The sequence below is a fragment of the Strix aluco genome, chromosome 6 (assembly GCF_031877795.1).
Source record: "Strix aluco isolate bStrAlu1 chromosome 6, bStrAlu1.hap1, whole genome shotgun sequence".
NCBI lineage: Eukaryota > Metazoa > Chordata > Aves > Strigiformes > Strigidae > Strix > Strix aluco.
Genome location: NC_133936.1, coordinates 28,419,416 through 28,437,816, shown reverse-complemented (window position 1 = coordinate 28,437,816; position 18,401 = coordinate 28,419,416). Strand labels below are relative to the sequence as shown.

Here is an 18,401-nt window from a genome sequence, read left to right as displayed (position 1 = left end):
ACAAGCATTCTGTTCCATTTTTGCAATTAAAAGAAAAAGGCGGGGGGGGGGGGGGGGTGTATTTTGTTTTGTAAGTGGTAGTTGCAGCAAATCATGATAGTAACAACTATTTTGGGACAAGTTAAAAAATTCCATTTAGCATAGAGATTTATACCAAAATAAACCTATAGCTGTCAATCGTGATAAAATTTATCCCACAAACATTAGAAGTCTAAATTAATATATTTCTTCTCTTTTCAAAACAAGAATAATAATTATAATCTTTCACTAATGCCTTAGGTTAAAAGAAAGAGACACTTATCTGAAAGTTTTTACTCAATTTCTTTTCTACTTCAGATCCCCAACAAAACTGGAAAAACAAAATGAAAGAGTTTTCTTACTAACATGGAAGTAAAGCCTCTATTTTTCTTTCTCTTGATCTTTTTTTGTTGTTGTTTTTGAGTAACAGTACAATTACAGCCTTGTAGCTTGGATCTGGCATGTGACTGATGCCCAGTCATGGGATGATTCCAGTGAATCTGAACTCAGATTTTAATGTCTTCACATTTGATAGAAAGTACCACTAGGCAAGTTCCAAGTACAAGCTGATATACAGTATTTCAGCCTTCTAGAGTCCCCTACACCGGGCACTTACCAGGAATTTACCATGCTGTGATGACAGTAAAATGTTACATTATATTAACATTCACTTTTCCCATCAAAGTTGACATAATGAGCCAAGAGTGGTAAAAGCTGGAAGCTCTATTTTAAGCCTAAGGGAAGAAGCAGCATCCTAAATAATTCAAAGGCAACTAAAATAACACGATGTCAAAAGTCTACAGTGTCAAGATAAGTAAATTTAATGAAAATTCGAACTATACTTAGGACAGGTTTTGAGTTTGACATTTGATTGCTTTGAAACTCGAAGTTATGCGGTCATTTTACGTGAGAAAAAGGCTGAGTTCTAGCAACAACATACACAAAGCCAGCTTTTGCCCTATCAAGTTTCTAACTTTCAGCATGATGCAAGAGACAATAAAAGTTTAACACAGACAGACTGAAAGGAAGCAGGATGGTGCCACAACAGTGAAAACATCAGCTTATTATTTCACCAGCTAAATATTGTCAAGTCTTTCAGCAGAAAAAGGCTGAGAACTTGTGTACAGCTTATCAGAAGCGGTCTGCATTTGTTTCAAAGTGTCACATGATTACACCGAATTTAACTAAAGCAAATTTTTGTTTTAGCCATGGATTTGTTTGGTTTTGTCTCCTCAACCTCACCAGGACTTACATTAACATTGTACTGCAGGTGAACTATACACTGAAGGTATTAAAAAAAAAAAAAAACCAACCAAAAAAACAAATCCACTTTTCAAAAGCACCCTTAAAAAAAATAAAATCAAAGACCAGAAGACTAGGGTGTAGCAGAATTTGTGTTACTTGTGCAACTGCTGTTTGGCATCCATTGCACTTCTGCTGGTACAGTTTTTAAATTATTGGCACAGGTAAATAATGAGGTCACATTTCTGCAAATAACACCCCTGTTCTCTATACCCTGCTTTATTCCCAAGAGCTTTATCTACCTAGTACAGTGAACAATGCAGGGTCCTGTGGAGAAAAAACTGTATGCAGTCATACCTGAGCCACTGTACTCATCACCATTTTTGAGGCCTTCTTTTGTATTTTAGGTTATTATACACAACAAATATTAAAAGGACCATACTTCTCATCATGGTATTTTCTCTCCCAAATTCCAAGTTTGCCCTTGAAAGCATGTAAACACTACAGATCTAATAAAAATTGTCACTTAAAAAAAAAATATAATTCAGGAACATCAGATAAAACCTTTTCCCTCCTTGCTTCTCAGAACATGATAAACCACTTAGCCTACAGTTCCCATGAAGCTTCAGTCATATCAAGAAAGCTGTTCATTCCAGCTAGTCCTAAATTCAGCAAAAAATAATACCAAGTCTTATACAAATGAATGCATTAGCCAAACATTTATTGACAGAGTTTGTAAGGAGACTTACAAGCAGCCTGCATCTACCACAACCACTTTCTAGAAAACTTATGAGGATTATGTTACTGGAAACTCTGGGCTGATGCCCCACATATACCGTCAGTTAACATTTCCAATCACTCTTCCACAGAAGACAAGCCTTTACTCTTTTTGCATGATGCCTTTAGAATAAGAAGTTTCAATAATTTTAAAAACATTTTTCAGTTCCTGAATTCTCCTTCCACCTTCCAAGTGAAAACTGGCAGTAAACTATATGAAGGTACGATGTTTTCCTAAAATTATTACTAATATTAAAAGAATAATCTTGCTATCTTATTAAAGGAGTCAAACTCAAACTGCTTCATTTCCACTTTGCTTTTTATAGAAATTTCTGACATTAATGCTAAATTCTTCTTTCCAATGCAAGTGCTACATTTTCAACCACAGCCTTTGCTTCCTTATTAGTTTTTAAATGTCTTATGGGAAACTCCTACAGGTTCTTAGGCAGATTCTGGTGAACGATAACTGACAATAAAAAGAATACCTATTCTCCCTACATTAATAATTAAAAGCAAACTCACTTTGAGGAATACGTCCTCAAAGATTTGTCTTCATCCCTATCCCACCCCACAACTTCAGTCTAAAAGCCACAATTACTAGGACTGGTTATTTAAATAAAAGTGTTTTTTCTGTGTTATATTTCTACCTATTAGATAATTAAAGGTTTAGCATCTGCTTTGACTTTCTGTTCTATTTGTGCTATGTAGAGTAGTATTTAACTATGAATTTATTTTGAGGTTTTGTTTGTGCCTCCTTCAAATGTCCTTTAAATAATGTATTCAAAAGCCTTTGATATTTAACCTCTTAAATATCCTCACTGTTTTAAGATATGCTCTGCTTTTAATACTCGTATAATTAGCCATTCTTACTGTTAAATTTAATTCCTAATTTTACACAGCCATAATGCCACTTACTCCTATTGCTCACTATAGGCACATGCAATCCTCAATCATAAATAAGACAAACATAATATCATATCAAAAACATATCATAAATGCTTTAAGTATCAGAGAAAGCATCACCACACACAAGTATTTTATCAGCACAGAAATCTAACAGCTAATGTTTAGATTTGCAGATGCATGGAAGAGCCTTAGTGAGATGTCAAACTTAAAACAGTGTTTATGTTGAAAATAATCAAGTATAGTTTTATTCTTGCTGTTTCTTCCATCCTCCTCTACTGCAGCCTCTCATCTACTAGAAGATAAATTGGAGAAGTTACCTGAACAAATGACTTGTTTTTAAAAACAGAAGATGCTTATCTGTACTGTTGAGATGTGTGCATGTTTTAGTGGGTTTTTTCCCTTATTATATATATTTATTTCATAAAGAAAGGCTCAGTAATTAAAGAAGCTCTCCTCTCTTCTATGGCAGCTGTTTAACCTTTCCGAAGCCTGTAAATATTTTAACAGTATCCATTGACAACATTTGGATTCAGGCATTAAGCTACAGTGCTGTTCAATGGGCAGCTGGCAAGCCTTTCTCCCATTTCCATAATACAGCACAAACACACTGCATATTTGAGTTGATTTGGCAATATTCTTTTATCAGGACACATGCTATCCCCGGAGCTGAACCAGATGACCAAATTAAAAGTGTCATAACTCAGATACCACACAACAGCCCAGTGTTTGTTAAATTCACTCTTTTATTAGTACATCAACACACAGAACCAGAAGCCTGTGTTTCTAGCTTTCTGATAAATCATTCCATTTAAGAGACACTTGATTCTTTCATTTCAGTAAAAGCTTGATCTGAAATATATTTGTTGGTATGTTCAGAACTGGATGTTTCTCATTCTTAAAGCACTAATCCACAAACCTGTGGACACGTAGTAATTTCAGCCTCATGCTGGACATCAGTAAAACCCTGAATCCTACAGCAAAAGCATGGACAAACCTCAGACACTTCTTTATCTAAAAGTAGCAGCTACACATATGTATTGCCAAATATATTATAGAATGATAAGAAACAAAAATAATTTCTCTGTAGCTTGCAAAATGTTATGGTTTTCTTACATCTCTGCCTGTTTAGATTTATCTGCTGTCTCATTTCAACCTGAAGTCTGATGCTCTGTGGCAGTCCCTGTTCTGTCTGAACAACCATCAGCACAGTCACTCTGGTCCATAATTAAGGAAGGTAATGGCTACTCTAAGTTAAGAGACTAATGTCTCCTATATACATATCAGTTAATTATATGAGAAGTTCTATATTTGTAAATATCAGAATTAAGTTAGTTCTTAGACTATGAGACATCCCTTTAAATAGCAGACAGCAAATTCAGAATTGACGACCAACTGTTCTTGTTTATCTATATCCATTATTAGTTCAGCATCTCATAAAGTCAGAACAAAGATATCTTCACCAACACACAGCTACAAGTGTCTTGTGACATGCTCTTTTACAAGTTACACTCTCCCAGAATGAAGAGATTTTTTTTAAAAACATTTTGCAGAAATTATATTTTACACAGCAATTGTTTAATAAATCTCCACTCACTAGTTTTGGCAGAGGCACGAATTTGTGTGACAATGACTTACGAAAAATTACTTTCACTGAACATCTGGTTTGCTCAAGAATTAATCTAGTTGTAAGCTGAATACTACTTTATCTAATATAACAAAGGCGATATCTAGTGATGTGATATGAATGACTGACAAATCAGCAATTGCACAAGAAGGAAGACAAGCGCAAGCTACGTCAGGATGAGATCATATTTGGCATGCAAAGGTCAGTGTTTCACACAGGGCTTACAGTTTAACATCAAAGATCATATTCTTGTTGAATTACATGTGTCTCACCACAACTAAGCATAATTTTGCGAAAACCACATTCCTTTGAGAAACACAACTACATCATCATTTAGGTGAATAAATTCAGTTCAATCATACTGCTTTATGCAGTCCTACAACAGTCACATCTAAAAGCTGACCTGATCATAAACTTTTTTAGTTTCTTTACAAATACTCTCCAATTTTATACATGGACAGAGGTTGAAAACCTCTTGCAAGCAAAAACTCACATTATTTAATATAAACTGATGAACCACCCCTTATGATTTCATAACACTCATCTGGAAGGTATACATTTACTGCCACTTGCTGAACATCACATTAAATGCCCCAATCTTTTCATGCAGGTGACTAAGCGATTCAGTTGAACTATAAAATATTGTCTGGGAGGCAGTACTTTGTAAAACAACAGTGAAGGGATGCTGACAATACAGCAGGACCCCTTCTGTCAGTGAGAGTAGGTCAGCTTGGCAAGTCTGTAACACCACACAGTGAGACAACTGGTATGTTCTTGCTCCAAGTCAACTTTTTTGACTATAAAGATCGCCCTCTTTTACATTGGCTTTGGCCCAAAACAAGGCAGTTGATGCTAACAGAATTCCCCCCAAGGAGCACACCCTTGAAAGGATCCAAAGACACATAAATTTATTCTCACAATTCAATGTCAAAATTATCTCAATTCTATATAGTATGTTAGGATTAAGACATGGTAACAGGGAATGAATGGAAATTATTCTCTTTTACAGACTCTTCTCACAGCACAGAGCAGACATTATTTAAATGACCTATTTAGTCCTCATAACGCAAATGTAAGTTTCACTCAATTAAATACACATGTTTATATGTTAAAGCCTCAGCTTCTAAGTATTTGCACTGTAATGGTCTTCCGAGAAGAGACAGCCATGTAATTACAGAAAAGCTAGCACACCACAGTTTGTAGTACTTCACTCACAGTGGTCTGCTCCTGACTAACACAGAAATCATGATTTCCCCCAAGACCATTTATTTTTCTCATTCAAGTCTTCTTGACTTGAATTCTTCCTGTAAGGCAGCCTATAAGGACCCCAGATGGGGAAAAAGTAACTCAAAGTAACAGGACTTTAACCACTTCAGGACATTTCTAGGATAATGCATATAGTCACAACTAATGGTTTTTTTCTGTCCAGTTTTTGATCTAGTACTAGAAAATGCTCTCCTATAAAAAAGTACCACATCTCTTTCTATGCTACAATATTAAATGAGAAGATATTTATAATATATAGATATCCCTCACTATGCTAGAGAGAAAACTACAACGTATTTATCTCAATACAATCAGATTTTGTAAAAACAAATGAAAATACAGCACAACATAAGAAAGCACATTTAAGATGAGAGCTTATACACAAGTCTGCTGCTCTTAACACAGCAAGGGATGTGATTGTCTCAGCTATCTGCATTAGTAAAGAACAGAACGTTATGATTAGCTTTACAACTGCTAACAGACAGAGTCCCTACTGTATTAATGACACTAAGATTGAATGTTCTCTCTTTGAAATGTGAAGCACAGGCTAGAAACTGGCTGCAGAACAGACTCCCTTCAAACTATTATATCACCTACAAGATAAGGCAGTGTTTAAATGAAATCAGTGCTTTACTGAAAACAAGAGTGTAAGACAAAGCTCAGAAACACTGTAATACAATGAAAACTCAAATACCATTTTCTGAGGTGCATATGGCAGCTAAGTGCCTGCATTTATGCCTCTGAAACCCCTCCTGAAGGCAATTAGCAATTTATTTTTTTGATAAAGAAGAAAAATCTCTTTTCATATAAAATGGTATTTGATCGCTTTCTGAGTATATATAGTAAATATCAGAAGTATCAGAAGTCCTGACATGCTTTATGTCTAAGAGTCTGAAATACCTATCAGAGTCGAAGAGTCTGAAATACCTAACAGAACAACTGGAGGAGATTAAATACATATAGTTAAAATCTTACAGATAAGATAGAGGTTAAATCTCTTTAATTTGAATCTGCAGTAACAGTTACTTCATAGAATCATAGAATGGTTTGGATTGGAAAGGACCTTAGAGATCACTTAGTTCCAACCCCCCTGCCATGGGCAGGGGCACCTCCCACTAGACCAGGTTGCTCAAAGCCCCGTCCAACCTGGCCTTGAACACTCCCAGGGAGGGGGCAGCCACAGCTTCTCTGGGCAACCTGTTCCGGTGCCTCACCACCCTCACAGGAAAGAATTTCTTCCTTATATCAAACCTAAATTTGCCCTCTTTCAGGTTAAAACCATTACCCCTCATCCTATCCCTATACCCCCTGATGCAGAGTCCCTCCCCATCTTTCCTGTAGCCCCCTTTAAGTACTGGAAGGCCGCTATAAGGTCTCCCTGGAGCCTTCTCTTCTCCAGGCTGAACAACCCCAATTCTCTCAGCCTGTCCTCACAGCCTCTGATCATCTTCGTGGCCTTCTCTGGACCTGCTCAAGCAGGTTCATGTCCTTCTTATGTTGGGGGCCCCAGAGCTGGACACAGCACTGCACGTGGGGTCTCACAAGAGTAGAGGGGGAGAATTCCCTCCCTTGACCTGCTGGCCACACTTCTCTTGATGCAGCCCAGGATACAGTTGGCTTTCTTGGCTGTGAGCGCACATTGCTGGCTCACAATCAGTTTTCCATCCTCTACTACTCCAAAGTCTTTGTCCTCAGGGCTGCTCTCAATCCATTCTCTGTCCAGTCTGTATTTGTGCTTGAGATTGCCCCAACCCATGTGCAGGACCTTGCACTTGGCCTTGTTGAACTTCATGAGATTTGCACAGTCCCACCTCTCCAGCCTGTCCAGGTCCCTCTGCATGGCACATCCCTTCCCTCCAGCGTGTCGACTGCACCACACAGCTTGGTGTCGTTGGCAAACTGCTGAGGGTGCACTCGATTCCACTGTCCATGTTTCCAACAAAGATGTTAAACAGCACCGATCCCCATACCAACCCCTGAATAACATCACTCATCACTGCTCTCCACTTGGACATCAGAGTATTATAAAACATGAATTAATTTTGTATACTGATCATAATTAACATCCAAGAAAAGGTTAATAAACTAATATTACAACAGTAATATTATTACAGCCGTGCTGGTCTAAGGCTACAAGGCAAAACTGGTAGAGACTACCTCAGTCATATGAACATAAAAATGTCACAGACACACATGAAAGCATGTCCTTTTTCCAGCCCCCTTCGGTTCACCCAACAGAGCTCTTCTCCTGCTGTACACTTACATTAGTAAAGCATTTTCAGCTATCTGCTGCATATGCACTTATATAAGAAGTGTTTCATGCTCCTGTGTAGGTTATTGAAGGCTTTGAACTGACAATCAATACGCTTGATACTCCCATTGTCTACCTAACCTACTGGAAAAAATTTTTCCTAATGACTTCAATAGAAAGAACCCGTGTTACCTATTCTACATGTAATTCAATTATCTTAGAATGCACACATTCCTGCATTTGGATGAGAGGACACCAGTTTACATCCATACCAATATTCAAGTGAATAACAGCATTGTACATTAACAGAAAACAGAACAGAAAAACACCAAAACAACCACTTGAAACTGAAAGTCATCAAAAAACATGACAGCAAGTTGCATCCTTAGCAATGCTTTCTTTGCAGAAAGTTTGACATCATCATTTAAAAAAAAAAAAAATGACAAAAAACTCAAGGCAGGAATAGCTCATACTATTAACAATATAATGCTGTGATACAACCCCAGTGACTCACATCTAAACTTGACTAAATTTAATGAATTGTTAGACTGCTTTCATGCAATATCAGATGCATCATAAATCATGTGTGGCTTCTACTTTCATTGGGCATCTTAAACAGCAGACTGTAGTCTGCAGCTTTATAGCTATTGCCCTACAAGATAGCTTTCAGGGGAACAGAAGCAAAAAAAAAAAAATAATCCAAAACCAAACCCCAACCTTAGATTAGAAACTGCCAGATGAAAAACAACTGAATACCAACTAAAAATGAACTTCCACAGCCACTCAAACATAATCTTAAAAGGATGAAAAAAAGAAAAATAAACCACCTCAAACATGGTGTCATCCAAAGACCCCTTCTGCAGAGATCCTAGTTACGTGCTGCTGCCTGCCCAGATCTCCAATTGCTAAACTGCACAAGAGGCAATGAAAAGAGAGAAATGCCTTCTTAATGTTACTTTGCACAAAAGTAATTAATTGTTGCAAAGGCACCTGATGCTGTCAGAGATGTCAAGTGATCACAGAGAACAAGAGTCATGACTCAGGATAGATGGTAAGATGGTAACACAGCATTATACATCACTTTAAAGCCATGAAAAGCCTTGCCACTGTAGCACAGGGTGCTATATTTAACATACTATCACGAAGGACCCGATGATCTAAAAAAAGGCAAGACAAACAAGGCTACTTATTGCAACAATCTGAAGCATCACACACAAAAGGGGCTTGGATTTTACCATTTCTTTTGCTAACAAGGCTGCAAAAGCTAAAGCCACATATTCAGGATTTGTGGCACAACAAATTCCCATCTTACTCAACCACACTCTCTAGCAGTTTTTGTAGTGTGGAGAAATTGCCTAGCTTTCCTTCCCAGAATGTCAGCCACAATAAAGTCATGACAGCGAAACATACAGGATATGATACTGCACTTCACTGGACAGTTCCAGGTATAAAGAGACTTCTCCCTAAACCACTATAACCTGTCACTGGTGATTATTTATTGCTACACCTTCCCATTGTGCTAGATGCCCCGAGGAGAACAAGTACAGCACACAGATGTTTTCAATACATGACTGAACAATCTAATTTACATTATGGCTTCATAACATTTTACATCCTAAAACCTAGCTTCTTCACTTGCTCCTAACTTCACCAAACTTAATCCAAGATGAAACAGTTATACTGGATGCCTGCCTCAAGCAGAATGAGATATCATTTTAACCTGAACCAGTTTAGAGAGAAAGAGAAGGAAGAACCCGTTTTGTGTCTAGAACTTTTTTAAAAAGCAAAGTGAAGACTCCTGTTTTGGAGTCACTCTAGTTGCCTTCAAATTTTTATTTAATAAATAAAAAATTTCTACCTAAGAACAAGTCCTTATCAACATATGAATCCACCTAATCGTGCCCTTAATGTAAGTCTGGAAGAAAAAAGGCTAAAAACTGAAAAGTCACAGACAGCTCATGGAGGCTGAGTATATAAAAAGTTTTGCGTGGGTTTTTTTGGGTGTTTTTTTTTTTGTTTGTTTTTTTTTTTTAGAGTCCATCCTCCACCACCTGAGAACTGAGTAGACTGCATACACATCATTCCTATAAAGGAACTGAACATCCTGTTAAGTGAGCTAAAGCATACATTTTAACTAGCACTCCTTTATTTATGCAAACTTCCTGCTAGCATGGGGACAACGTGGAGATGGAAAGAAAGGTTCCAGCAAAGGGGGAGAAGATATAAGACAGACAAAAGAATTTTATACAGAACTAGCGAGGAAAGAGACAAAGATCAGCTGCGGAAAGGAATTCAGAGCTTGGCTCATCTCTGCAGCCCTGTGTCTCCCAAAGCTGAGGAAAGCCTGGATTCTTGGAGTCTGTTCCAAACGTCTTTGTTCTTCTCACATCGATGAACTCACTGGCAAAACATCCATCTCCTCCAGTGCTAGTCCATTTCCTCCTGCCATTGGCATTACTACATTAGTTTAAAAGGCAAAGGTCTACGCAAATATGTTTCAACCCAACAGATCGCCCACGCAGGTAGCAGTAAGAAGACATACCATGCTGTTATGTTTGCACTAGTTTTATTTTTGACTACACATAGAGCATTAGGGTTGAAAACGCGCACACAAAAATTAAGAAAAGCTACAATTAAGACTACTTTGTGCAACCTTCATCCACTGCTTTATTATGCACTTGGGTTGTTAAGATGGTCTATACTTAAAATCTCACATTCTATGCTCTTGAGATGGGCCTTCTCTAAAAATGAACTGGGAAGAAGAACAAGAGAATGTTTGTTCTACCTTTAATGTCCTACTGGTTTGAAAAGTTAAAGAAATTGTGACACACACAAAGCATGAGACTACAAAGAGAAAAGGCAAAACAAAACCAGAGAATAAGGCCACCAAAAGCTACCCTTGCCACTGTGTTCCTGTGTGATTGTAGGCCAGTCCTTTCCTCTGCCTTTACAGTTATTTTTTGTAGTTTCTTATTTTAGAGATATCTATTTAGATAATCTGCAATTCAGTTTGTGTACATACTCAGCATGCCTGGTGGCAATCAGGACCTGTGCTTTAAACATATGAATTGCTTTACACTGTATAACGCAAATGGAGACTGAACAGTATTTTAATAACATTCCTGCCAGGTGAAGGAAATTCATTATTATTAACATAGTACTTAGATGTTATGGTGATAACCAGCAAAAGACAACTCAGGAGTAACTTAATAAATCTGCTCTTTGGGAAGGCTTTTGTTATACAGTTTAAGTGAAACCTGAGCTGCACAGAAAACAGTAAGCATAAAGCTACATACTAGACAGCAGTGAATTAAATTAATACATCTTAATGCCATGGCCCTACAAATCAAAGAATTATGTGAACATGTGCATTCACACAGTTAAAAGGTATAGCTACAATAACTGCTTAAGCCGAACACTGCAAGTCACACCTTGCACGCAAAAAAGCCCAACCTGAACAGCAACTCAAGAGAAGAGGTTGTAAAGAGTCTAAGTGCAGTTACATCCTTACAGAAGCTAGACAAGTCTATGTAACTTCTAAGAACAAAAAACGTATTGAAAGCTGTTACAGATACATTTTAAATACCCGATCTCCAAACAAATGAGGAAAAAGACACACAAACAACCCCCTCCAAATATTTACCTTACTGCAGTACAGCATCCAAAGCTCATACAGCCTCTCTCGGGATGCCATTCCTTCCCTTCCTCTTTTCGTCGATACCAGCTACTTTTGTTCAAGATCCTACCATGCTCAGTTCCCAGGTGCTCTTTCCGCAGTTTGTGCTTTATTATTACAGTTATATCATAACCCAAGAAGTAGTCAAGGATGAAAATAAGAGGGTCTCAGTCTCTCCTTTGCAGGTAAACAACGTAGAACAACACAAGCAACTGCAGACGAGTGCCGAGCATGTCCGTTCTTCACCAGCGCTGCTTCAGTTTTAATCTCTGAAAGTGAAAACATACCCTTCAGGCCTTTGGTGGAGGAAGGAAAAAACAAATCCGTACTTAAAGCCCACAGACGACCTCGGGAATTACGCGGTGGCAGGTCGCGTTGCTTTCGTCTCTGACATTATTACCCTTAAGACGGAGAAAACTGGTTTCTAATTTTCGTGGCACTTTCTTTTTTTTTTTTGCAGGGAGCCAGCAAGGGGGGAGCAGCAGGGCTGCTGAGAGGGGACGCCGGAGCCCCGAGGGCGCGGGGAGAGCCGGCGGTTGCGAGGGAGGGAGGACGGCCGCCTCCCGCACGCCCGGGCCCCAGCTCGGCTGTGACAGCCGCCGCCGCCCCGCTCCCCCCACCCCTGGGCTCCACAGCCGGCCCCGGGGCCCGCCGGGCCCAGGCAGCGGCGTCTCCCGCAGATTAGCGGCTGCCCGGGCAGAGACGCCGGCCGCGGCCTCTCCCGTCCCCCACGGGGCGCAGGAGAAGCCCTGCCCTGCCCCACCTCCCACTCCCGGGCGAGAGCCGCTGCCCCGCGCCGCCACCACCTACCGCGCCCGCGGCCTCCCCCAGCTCCCCCCGCGCCACCGCGGCCTCTCCCCGCAGCCTACCCGGGCCACGGCGGGTGGCGGCCGGGCAACGCCGCGCAGCAGCCGGGCTGCGGAGGGGGCCGGGCCTCGCCACATCGCCCGCCCCGCCCGCATTCCGGCACACGCCCCGGGCCGCCGCCGAGGGGCGGGGGAGGCCACGGGCGCCATCTTGGCCGCCAGCAGGGGCAGCACCTCCCCCGCAGGCGGAGGGCCCGGGGCCGCGCTCCAGCGCCCGCCCGGCGGCCCTGACGCAACGGTTCGGCCGGGGGCCGCTGGCTGGAGCCGGGGGAGCCCGGCGGGGCGAGCCGGGGCCGCTGCGGACAGTCCCGGCGGCAGAGCCCTCCCGCAGCGCACGGCCCGTCACCGGAGGAGCAGCCGGTCCCTGTCAGGCGGCGCGCCCCTAGGCCGCACGAGGAGCCTAAAAGGATGGGCATTCCCAGTCCTTGTGGGACGGAGCCCCTCAGGAACCCTCCCCACTGCTTTATAAGTGATTAAAGGTTATCAGGCACGTACGTGTGTTTTACATACGCTCCAGAGAGGCCTGCCTGCATAGCCTGAGGAGTGTGGATACATACATACTGACAATCTGCTACTGCTTTAAAGCAGCCCATACCTGGTATGCAGAGCTTGCGTAGGACTAAGACAGCATTCCTGCAGTAAGTTAGGTTTCTAAAGGAGACATGTGAAAAGACATTCCTCAGCTTTCTGGGGTGGCTCTGGCAGTGCACTGACCCTCCCCAGGGAGCAGTGCTCCAGCAAAGAACTTTCCTCCTGCTCGCTCAATAACGATCCTTTCAGCGTGACTCGCCTGGGGCACCGGCTTCCCTCCATGACCATCTGCTCCCTTGGAAAGTGGAGCTAGAAATTAATGTTGTGTCAGGCTTCAAGGCAGTGAGAAGGAGATTTAAGGAGACCTGGACCTTCTCCCAAGTTTGTTGGGAGAATCACAGCCTTGCAATCTCTGGCCGCAGCCCCGGTCCTTCTGCCACTGGGTCATCTCTCACCCGTGTAAATGTCGTACATCACATCTCATGTGAGGAAGCATTCATTGCCATTCGTTGCATAGTCGATTTCTTTGCAGGGGATTTGCATGCCACTGCAATGGTTTCGTGTGAGGTTTGGAAATCCTTTGCAAAGGAATTGACTGTGGAATATCATTGTATCGTCTGCTGTATAAAAAATTGCTAGGGATGGATAAGTGTCACCAAGAGCCCAGAGACAGTCTAAGATTGGTCCCTGCAACATACCTTTGCATATTTGTCTTGTTTTTACATCAGTAAAGTTTCCCTGGAGAAATTTAAGGGCTAATCTGTGCTCAGTGTTGTATCATGTGGATCAGCACCGCCAGAGTGGGGCAAGTATCCTTTACTGCAATATCTAAACATAGTTCCTAGCACGGATAGAAGGACACTGACAAAAATGAGTCTGTAAAATTATTTTTAGTCGTGTGATACATGTGCTCTGGTACTTGCTGCTAGCCACAATAGTCTCCCGCCTTGAGGTTGCGACATAATTTTTTCCATCAAGAAAAAAGAGCTCAGAGTCCAGCTCTATCCTCAGGGCAGGATCTGCTATGCTCAAACCACCCTGGACCCCCTCTCTGTGAACAGTCTCCAGGATCAGAAGAGATTCTGCCTCTTCCCTAAGGGACTTATCTCAGGGCTTGAGTTACTGCTAGGAGCTCCTCCCTAACAGCCAACCTGCATCACCTTTGAAGCAAATGCAAACCAGTATTATTTGTCCCTTCCACAGTAATATAGGGAAAATAAGCTCTTTATAGCATACTTTTTGTGTTATAAATCTTTATTTCATCTTCTTACAGCCTTTTCTAGGCTAAACAACAGCCTGTTTCAAACTTCTCTTACAGCTTGCTACCTTTGAAGAAGCTGAGGCCAAGCAAAGGCATGTCAAACCCAATTCCTCCCTTGAAATACTGCTTTGCTTTTTTGCTTTACTGACTTTTGTAAGCAATAGTAGCTGCTCCCATATACAGAAGTCCTACAGCAGGCTCTAGTGAAACAACAAAAAACGATCCTCTGATAGAAATGGGAGACTCCGCCCTTGTTAAGAGCTGCCGTAATTAGGGTGCTCACAGACTATAAAGCAGCCATTTTCCACTCTGCTGGAGTTATAGTGACATCGTTATCTTTGTGGGGCTAGACAATTGCTACTGCTTGTATAGACAGCTTTCACCTTATGCAGGTGCTCTAGAGGGAAAAATAAAGTATTTGTGTTTTGTAACAGGATAGTCTTTTCCAGTGGCATACAGGGTGAGTGGTCTCCTGGTCAGACCTAGAGATTTTCCTAAACCAGGTAGCTCACTGTAAAATTGAGGTGGCTTGTGGATGTTGGCATCACTGGGTGTAGATTAAATCTAGTCTCTGTCAGAACGGACCGACATTCAGTATTCACTGTAAGTTCTTTCTCTCTCACAGGCAAATATAAGCAATAATGAGAGAGGACAGTGGAGAAAGGTGGGCTACAGCTTTGGCCCCACAGGTGTAGTATAATTCTAGGTGAATCTATATTTTAGTGTACTTCATAAAGACTCAGCTAAGGAGATAGTAGTCAAAGAATGGAGGAAGATATGAATGTTTATGGATTGAGCTAGCTGTGAAAGCTAATATTAGATTTTTCATTATCTTCTCTTCCATAATTATGTATCAATCGTTTCATGGACCTTAAATAGTCAGGTAGGTAGTGTTCATTTGTATTTAATTGTTCCTTAGCTGCTGTCTTATGGTAAATTACTGTTTACAGCAGTGGTTGTTTCTTACTTTGTTCACTATTTGTGGTTTTGTACTTTATCTCTCTGCAGTAGCTGTATGTTAGTAACTCAGTCACCTTACTTTGGACTGAACTTGTCAGTCAGCAAGTTCAGGTAACAGAATGGGTAGAGAACAGGGTGTGAATAGTGAGAAGGCATGAATTTGAGGTTAAGGAAAGGTTCAACAAAGGAGTGGACTACATTGGATCGTGGCCTTGAGGCAAGGGACCTCTGAAGTGGCAGGAAAAACCACACACCTTATAGTAATACTTTTGTTAAGCTATACCTATTTTCTGTAGAAGCAAATGAAAAAGACAAAAATCTGTATCTGACTTTCATATATTCTCAAACATGTTGTTTGGCTCTAAGGCTTCTACTGAGATCATGCCCTAGGCCAGCAAAAATCATGCTGAGATAGGTCTATGGCAAAGCTTTTACCTGAGGTTTTGCTTGATATCTTAGGGCTAATGCTTTGTTTACTAAAAATGGAGACCTGAAATATGCTTAGAAATGAACCTGCCTCTCAACTCTTCCATCTCCCATTACAAACAGACCCTTGCACAGGAGGAAGGAGTAATATTTACATTGTAGGCAAGTGGCCTTGGCAGTTGTGTGTAAAACTCCCACTATCAAAATACCTTTTGCTGTATGTAAAGAAATAGGCCTTTGTGGATGCTAGTTTCTAGATGTTCAAGCCAAATTAACTTGAGATTGCATTTTGTGTGGCTACCGGGAAGGAGCAAGCTGGCTCTTGCAAGATGCCAAGGCCACCGAGATGGTGTTTTGCTGAGGGTAGCACAGGATCGGCTTGCCTTGAGTTTCTCTGGCCATGACTGCACAAAATGAGTGTGCAATTGTTCTATTAGGTAAGACAGTAAACTTAATTATATGTCACCTTATTCACATTGTACCCCAGGTAGTTCAGGGCTTGTTAGTAGTTTGCAAAATTTGGAAATGAGAAGGAATTTGTTTGCCCTTTGACACATAAGCTGGTATCTAGGGATTTTAGTTGCTTTCTTTCAAAGTGTTGGAGACTGGCCACAGCTAAAGCTGCGAGGTGATGGTCTGGCTAATAGCATTAAGTCCCTCTGGCCCCTGGCTTCTCTGCTTTCATATATGCAGGGTTAAACCATTCATCAGACTTAAATTCAGGAAGGAATTTACCCCAGGGTAGCCTGGGACCATGGTGAGTGTTTTTGTCCTTCTCCGTCCTTCCAGCTTGTTTCCACAGGGGGCCTTCAATATAATGAATCTCCTGCTGTAAAAGGCCCAGGCAGCGACTTGATCTCGGTTTCTTTTGCTGTAGCATAGGCTCCCTTACCACAGGCCTTCAGTTTGTGGCTGTGCTAGGAATGTTCCTGTGTAGGGTATATCTTAAAGACTCTTCCTGACTAAATATAGAGTATGTGTTTATATGCTTTGGTCTGCCTAGGTTCTTACAAGCTCTAACAGCCAGTGAAGATTCATGGATGGGTGTTCAGGCTTAGAACTGCCCCTCTCTGCTGTCATTTAGTTAGCTATATTAGAGCTAGCATGTGTAGACTCATGCTATAGCTGTCTTTCTTTTGCAGATGCTCAAAGACACCGGTTGTTACTGCACAAGATTGCATATAAAAGTGTTCTCCTTCCTCCACCAAACTGACTTTTCACTCAAAGTAAGCTGTCCCTTACTGTCTACCCCACTGTCCAGTTATTGCCAGGGATCAGTGAAGTTACCATAGTTGCACTTCAAATCATTCTGCTTTAGTTAAGAAGTTGTTTAATGAATGATTGCATTATGTTGCAGTGCTCATCAGATCTGGATCTGCAGCATGGCTCCTGAAAGCCATCAGTGTGTCAGGGGAAAAAAAAAAAAATAAATGTCAGCAACCAAGGTTTAAGGATGTGTAGGTGTTAGTAGTCTCTGGTGATGTCTGAACTTAATTCTGTCTCAGCTGACAGGGTATGGTTGTCCTGAGAGTGCCTGCTATAGCAATTTGGGGCCTAACTCCTCTTGGTTTGGGGAAGAATGCAAATGAAGAGAACTAACTAAAGGGAAATGTGCTTAGGAAATACCAGTTGCTGCTAGAGGTGGGATTATAGCAAAATGTTAGCACCATGGCCTCCCAGAAGTTAGGTGTTGGCTACAGCACAGTGCCTGCTTCTGAGTGGGATGTGAAACCAAGGCTGTGCCCTTGTAAATCCTCCAGGGACTCTGCTAGCCTAACTCCTGACACAGAAAGGGTATAGAGACCTCCTGAATGATGGCTAGTGTTGTAAAACTTAAAAGCAGAGTTTTAAAGATCCTGCAGTGTTGTGTAAACAGTGTGCTGTTAAAGTATGTGTGAGACTTGTGGGGGCCCACTTTGCACACTGAAAGGATTGTAGACTCCTTAACATAATGGGTCTCTCTTCTGGTTTCTAACCCCAGACCCTAGGGAAAGTTGCTACTTCTCTGCGCTACAGAAGGTCAATGTGAGTTCATGTCTACAAACAGTATGAGGTCCTGGCTAAACAGAAGAGCATAGTGTAGGCCCTGAGCTGGAAATAGGAGCAGGGCAGTCCTGTGCAGAACTCTGGACTTAATGCCAAGTGGCAGCAGGAACTATTGGGCACCAGGACTGTTTTTTTCATCATGAAGTGAATAAGCAACTGAAAGATTTATTTTGATATCTGTAGCATTACAATAGTCATTGACAGAAATACTTTTTATTAATAAAGATGGTAAATACTTTGCTTTGTCTTAAGTTATCTAGTGTCACAGCTGCAGGTTTGGTATGCAGTACCTTCATGATGATACTGTGGCTGTGAACTTGCCAGTCTGTTCACAGGAGAGCTACTTCTGAGAAGGACGTTGCTTTTATGGGGCCACTCAAGATGTAAGGTATGCCCTGGAATAAATTCAAGCATGGAATCAGTCCCATGGACTCAGTTACGGGTGGATTTTTGGATTTTCATGATCATAAATGAAGAATGTATTTATTTTTTTTCCTCTATGGTCTGAAATAATATTTTTCTTCAAAGATGCTATTTTTAAATTGATCTGA

At 41.2% G+C, this 18,401-nt stretch overlaps 1 protein-coding gene across 11 annotated transcripts in view; it reads right to left on the bottom strand.

Moving 5' to 3' along the window:
- NBEAL1 (neurobeachin like 1) overlaps positions 1–12,724 on the bottom strand; it is a 91,466-nt gene extending 78,742 nt beyond the window's left edge. For 9 of the 11 annotated variants that reach the window (XR_012623833.1, XR_012623832.1, XM_074829308.1 and 6 more), the window contains exons 1-2: positions 12,630–12,724; positions 11,728–12,029 (exon numbers count right to left, since the gene is read on the bottom strand). Coding sequence is in view for 8 of the 11 variants with exons in the window: in XM_074829300.1 (XP_074685401.1) it covers positions 11,728–11,778 (51 nt within the window). In the remaining 3 variants the exon portion in view is untranslated. Of the gene's footprint in view, positions 1–11,727; positions 12,030–12,160; positions 12,532–12,570 lie in introns of those variants that run through there. The other 2 variants (XM_074829301.1, XM_074829302.1) reach the window with 2 other exon arrangements.
- Between the last annotated feature and the right edge of the window lie 5,677 nt (positions 12,725–18,401).